Source organism: Myripristis murdjan, chromosome 11 (genome assembly GCF_902150065.1).
Source record: "Myripristis murdjan chromosome 11, fMyrMur1.1, whole genome shotgun sequence".
NCBI lineage: Eukaryota > Metazoa > Chordata > Actinopteri > Holocentriformes > Holocentridae > Myripristis > Myripristis murdjan.
The window spans coordinates 11,434,237-11,440,557 of NC_043990.1; the positions used below are offsets into that span (position 1 = coordinate 11,434,237).

A 6,321-nucleotide genomic window follows, 5' to 3' on the forward strand; every position below is an offset into this window, starting at 1 on the left:
CTTTCTTTTATGGAGCACAGACTTAGCCACAACCTTTACATTTTATGTTGATTAGAGTGTAAGGGTCTCAAACCTGTAAACAAACCTGCCTGTCTGGATTCCTCTTCTGCTTGGAATGTCAGAAATTGTGCAAGTGGGTTGCCACCATAATCAGGGGGCAGTTTAAATGCCAAACAATGAAGATGCTGAGCTCCAATTGGTCAGATGTTTGATTGACAGGCTGGTGGGTGTGCTGCAGCAGGTGTGGCATAGTACCAGCGGGGCCAAGATACAAGGCTGATTAGAGGCTGTTAAAGTTTCACCACGTCCCCACCTTTCTACAGCTGCCACAGTGTCCACACACAGGTAGGAAGTATGATCATTCTTTAAAGTATTTTTTAAAAGGAAAAAAAATGTATTTAACTGAAAATGTGTTCAGTTAGGTGTGTGTTTTAACAGGTAGGGTCTTGCAAAACTGCTGGGGATCGATACAAGTGACAAAACTAAGCGCTTAATTTCACAGTGAGACAGATGACAGTGAGAAATATTTAGACTCAGCCATCAAACTTTACCCTTAAACCATCCCTTATACTCTAGGTAATGAATATGGATCATTTTGTCAGAATATTCATTAATTCATTGTCATGAAATCACCAATGAAATAAAACTAGATTTGAATTCTGAATGAAGAAAGGAGATGAAAGAATTAACTGTAGTCCATTCCTGTACTGTCATCTGTGTGTCTGGAGGGGTGTGGGCAGGTGAGAGCACACCTTGGTTGTAATTCCTGCAGGTGGGTTAGTGTTAGTCGTGTCTCTGCATGCGTGTGAACTTTCTGTCAGTTTGCTCACACTCTGTTTTGCATTTAGAGGGAAGCCATGGACTCTGAGTACTTCAGATCTTATGTAAGTAGACATTGCTCACCTCTGCTCTCCTCCATCCTGATATTCACTATCATGACTCCATGTTTAGACACTCTACCCGCTTTACTCTTTCCTTATCTGCATGCCTTCTGTCGTTATCAAGAAAAAGTGACTTGTGAGCAACGCATGGAGGTTCACTGGAATGCAAGAGTGGATTGAAATTAACGTAAACAAAACCCTGCCTGACAAAGACTATTGCCTGTGTCATTATGATCTAATTACAGCCTGCGATCTGTGGCCTGATCTTATTGATGTTGCATGCTTTAATAAAGTGTATTTCCTGCGTAATGTAGGAATGTGGTGTTTTGAGACTCGGCTCTAACTGTGTGTCTTGCAAAAGTGTGTTTTGACCTTTGAAGCCACTGATACAGAGAGTCTCATCAGCATCTACTACTCCGACCTGGCCTTCTCTATCTCCTTCTCTCAAGGCTACACACATTCTTTAAATTCAAGCATGATGAAAAATGTAAACACAATGAGTTCTGCCTTTTTTTTTTTTTTTTTTTCTGCTGACACCTTCATGGCATGTTTGAACATCTCATGGCTCTTCTTTGGTTACACATTCCATTTACTGTATTTAACCTTCAACAGAGATTCTCAGACTTAGTTCACTCAGTAATATCCTCTTTCCTCCTGTCTCTCTCTCTTTCTTTCTGTCTTCCTCTCTCTTTCCCTCCCTGATTGCTCCTTTCTTCCCCAAACAGGACATGTGCTGGGGAACCCTGGGAACCGTGCGACCCTTCCCCAACTTCCACCCCGACCGGGACGCCGCTGAGATCCAGATGGCACTGGAGAAGAAAGGTACTTCAGCTACAGAATCAGAGCATACATTAGTATTATCACAGCTATATTAGCTTCAGTGGTAATTTTGACAAGCAACTAAATGGGATAGTGGGACTGCTTGTACCTCTATCACCTGTTAACATTTCTTGCCATGTTTTTTAAACCTGTTACCCATTCAAATGTGTCATTACTAGGGTTATGGTGGTCATATATGAACCAGTTCTGTAATCCCACATTTATATGTCTTGCTCAGATGCGGTGAATCTGGTGAGAATCCTGACCAATCGCAGTAACGCTCAGAGACAGGTCATTGCCAAAACCTTCCTGACCCTGACCGAGAAGGTAAAGCAACCCCATGATCTTAGTGTGTTTGCAGCAGTGTTTCCCGCTGAAGTTTTCTATTTGACCATGTGGAAATAGTATTTAAATAGTATTTAAAACAACATAAAGCACCAAAACATAATACTAGTGCAATTCTTCCACTCTTCAGCAGCCTGTTAAAGCAGAGTGAAATATCAGAACCTGAGTGGAACTGGGACATATGCTGGTAATCACATATTAGCTGTTGAGAATTTTTTCAGAAAAAAAATTGAAATTTGAACACGCAGATGAGCTCCTGTTTTAGCTGTCAGAGAGTTTATTAAAATGTAAATTTTGTAAAATAATTGAGAGAATAAGGTGTGCACAATTCAAAATCACATCACCCACACACTAAAGGTGGCAAATATTTCTGTGTTCCTAATGTGAACCATGATAATGTGACAGATAATGTGACAGACCCTCTGTGTGTACTGTTTGCTCGTCTGCGCCTTTCATGTTTGCTGACTAAATATCCTGTAAACTGGTCTGAAACCCTGTCAGTGTTCCACCACACCTTTGTTTACAGAGGGATTTTAGCAGCCCTATAATGTTTCTTGACGTGATAATGAGTCGCAGGTAGGTCAGTGCAAGGATTAAAATTACAGTGAAGTTTAAAAACGGCAAGGGAGATAATTTAGTTCACTTGTTTCGCTTTTTGCTTTACATACAAGCTCAGGCCAGTTTGAAACGTCACTTAGTGGTCTGAGTAATGATAATAAATTAGACCTTTGGGAGCTATAGACTGTGGAAACTCAAATCTATCTGCTAGATTTTGTATGTAAAACAACATAAGCAATATGAGATGTTATTATCACTACTGGGATTCTCATTTTAATTTTCCATTCTCTCCCCCCTGCAGTAGAGGTATCCTCTATCAAATGGGGAGGGAGATTCGGGGGCTGTGGCTTTGCTTCGTACTTTATCTGATGGCAGACCATTAAATTTGTGGTCAGAAATGTTCTGTTTGTGTTTTATGTCCAGATAAAACCTAAACCACAGAATGGCCCAATTACTGGGTTATTTTATCCATGTAAACATGCACATTGCCAGCTTGGTCCTCCCTGATCACAGCATGCAGCGGTTCTGCTCTTATATGAGTTTCTCTGTGGTCAAACTTCATCATTTTCCAGTGACTTTATTTTATTTATTTATTTGTTTTTTTTTTTTATATATATATATTTTTTTTTTTTTCCTCTGTGCTCCAGGACCTGGCATCTGCTGTGAAGAAGGCTTTGTCGGGAGAGCTGGAGACTCTCCTGCTGGCACTGCTGATAACCCCACAGCAACATGATGCTCAGCGCCTGCGACTGGCCATGGAGGTGTGTGTGTGTGTGTGTGTGTGTGTGTGTGTGCGTGCATTTGTGTGCAGTGATCCTCCAATCAGTTGAAGTTCTTAATGCTACAATTTTACAATATCATAATATATGTTGTCTTTAACTGAGAATGCATGTGTGTGTGTGTGTGTGTGTGTGTGTGTGTGTGTGTGTGTGTGTGTGTGTGTGTGTGTGCTTGTGTGCTTGTGTGCTTGTGTGCTTGTGTGCTTGTGTGCAGGGTTTAGGCACAGATGAGGAAACACTGCTAGAGATCCTGTGTACAAGATCTAGCCTGCAACTTAAGGAAATCAACACCGCCTACAGTGGATGTAAATCCCAGCACTTTCTCTTATCAATATTCTTATTCATACATTGTAGTATTTTATTTTTACGACTTTTTGTTTTTATTTTTAAATTTGCTATATGAATAAAATTGATTTTATTTGTCTTGTTAGTGTAGTCCTACAGCTTTATTGACATCCAAAACCAAAACTGCAGGGCTGTTAGACAAATAATCTGAACTGGAATTATTGTTATGCATGTGCAGCCTCAGCCTGTCATATTTACTTATTTTGTCTCTTTGTTCTGTTTTTTCAGTGTATAAGAAGGAACTACTGAAGGACTTGAAAGGAGAAACCAGTGGAGACTTTGCTAAGCTTATTGTGGCTTTGCTAAATGTAATTTATGCCCTTTATATCTTCACCTTTACCTCATAACTGACGCAGTTATCTGTAACTTGTAGGAGATGGACATAAAGTGAAAATGCTTTTATGATTATATGTTCTTAAATTTCTCCTCTTTTCACAGAAAGAAAAAATTTCCGGTGTGGTGCAAAGAGACATTGAGGTATCATATTTCGTAATCCTATTCTGCAAAAAATATATCTCTTAAGTCTTTTTTTTTTTTCATTTTATTGTGATTTATTTTTTATTTATACTATTGAAAATGAAATGCAAAATGTCAAAATTTACTCAGGAGGTGCACGGAATGCAATGAGAAACTACATTTTTCTTTATTTCTAGAGTTGGAAGTGGAGTTAAAACATAAACCTGAAAGACTGTCATGTGGCTTTCACATGACAGTAATAATATGTTCAAGGCTGTCTAATTGTTTTTTTTTACTCTTAATCATATTGGGTTTTATTTTACCAGACTCTATCTGCTTCACTAAATGGAAAAAAAGCTGACGCTGAGCCATGGATCAACATACTGACCTCTAGAGACTCTGACCATCTTAACAAAGGTGTGTGTGTGTGTTTGATTTCCGCTGCTTGCCTGAAAAGCCTGCATGAGTGTGTATCTTATATCTGTTTTCCATCTTTGTTTGTGCGTGCTTTATGTTCTGTATTTGCAATCTTAATGTATCTGGTCTGATCACATTTCATTACTTTGCATTGTCCTGACAGTGCTGATGGGACTGGAGCTGGAGACGGGACAGATGGTGGAGCAGGCTCTGCAGAAACGATTCAGTGGAGACTTCGGACTGGGCCTGAAAGTTTTAGGTAAATATTCCATTCCATACTGCATATCTGTGTTCTGCATACTGCGCAGGTTGATCAATCACTGGCATCTCTCGCTGTCTCTGTGATTGCAGTGCAGTGCATCCAAAACCCGTATCTCTACCTCGCCCAAAGACTACAGACCATGAAGGTGAGATGCTTTTATGTTTCTGTCATCTCCTGATTGATCAAATTATCCTGCATTTTGTTGCATGGATCACTGGGCTCATGCTGCATGGATCATTAAAAAGAGCTTCTAGTATTTTTTATTTATTCATTAATTTATTACCTCTTCTTTTCTGTACTGTGGAAATTGTTTTCATGACCAATTATCAGCTTTCAGAACTAGTTTGAACTAGTTTGCTGTGTTGCGCCGTATATGCATTATATGCATGCAGTTATATCATATCAATTTCTTCTTAGTGGTTGTACATTTGTCTTTACAAATGCCTAATCGTGCAGACACATAAAGGAAGTTTGTCCCTTTCAGACGCCAATAGTGCAGGGTATTATGGTGTCTCACTGTGAAGAAGACCTGCTGTGTGTCCGAGCTGCCTACCTTAAACACACCGGCACGTCACTCTACACTGCTCTGCAGGTCAGAAGCATATACATGCAACACACACACACACACACACACACACACACACACACACACACACACACACACACACACACACACACACGCACACTCTAACGTTCAAACCCATAAGCATGTGAAATACCTCTCACCCTTTGTGTTTTGACGTATTATTGTCCTTTTCAAATACAACATTGAAACCATTTTCAATTTTAACAGAAAATAATATTTATTTTCTCTCTTTTTCTCTTTCTCTCTCTCTCTCTCTTTTTTTTTTTTGGCTCATCTTCCAGCAAAAACAGTTTAAGGGAGAACATCTACAGGCTCTGTTGGCGATCTGTCGATCTGAAGATTAAACAGCTTTGTTCAAAATCTACAAAGATTTAATGTCTATATGTTATTGTTTTCTTGCTTTTTTTTAAACCATTATTTACAGTTTATTGCTGCCTGTATCAGTTGATATTCATACAAAAATAAAGTTACTGTTACATTACTACTTTTCACATTTTATATGGTCACAATCATTTCTTTAACAGTCATCGCTGTATGCTGTGTACACTCTGTGTAAACCCTTTTAAATACTTAGGACCTGTTCTATTTTATAACTTATGCCCTACAACAAAACCTAACCTTGAACTTACATTAAGTGTTAACTACATATTTACAGCAGTAATTCAGACAGTTTTATGATAAGCCAGTTAGTGGTGCCAATGTTAAGACTCATCACATTGCACCTACAAATCATTGCATAAAATTGCCTGCAGATTTCTAACCAATTATTAGTTACATTTGTAAGAAATTATTGGTTACAAATCTGTCATTCATTCGTTCATCTGTCCTTAATTCTTTTTTACCATTGGAGTGCACTTTTATGGCTGTTTGTTG

General features: G+C 38.9%; 1 protein-coding gene across 2 annotated transcripts; it reads left to right on the plus strand.

Moving 5' to 3' along the window:
- The first annotated feature begins 271 nt into the window (after positions 1-271).
- anxa14 (annexin A14) lies at positions 272-5,929 on the plus strand. Of its 2 annotated transcripts, none has more exons than XM_030064111.1 (13): positions 272-345; positions 849-884; positions 1,607-1,703; positions 1,939-2,027; positions 3,251-3,364; positions 3,597-3,687; positions 3,956-4,035; positions 4,166-4,204; positions 4,510-4,600; positions 4,764-4,859; positions 4,952-5,007; positions 5,347-5,461; positions 5,730-5,929. In XM_030064111.1, the coding sequence occupies exons 2-13, from the start codon at positions 858-860 to the stop codon at positions 5,741-5,743; spliced, it is 909 nt and encodes a 302-aa protein (XP_029919971.1). In that variant the 5' UTR covers positions 272-345; positions 849-857; the 3' UTR covers positions 5,744-5,929. The 2 variants fall into 2 exon arrangements, with proteins under 2 accessions (XP_029919971.1, XP_029919970.1); XM_030064110.1 differs by having other exon boundaries at positions 5,347-5,454.
- Positions 5,930-6,321: the final 392 nt, after the last annotated feature.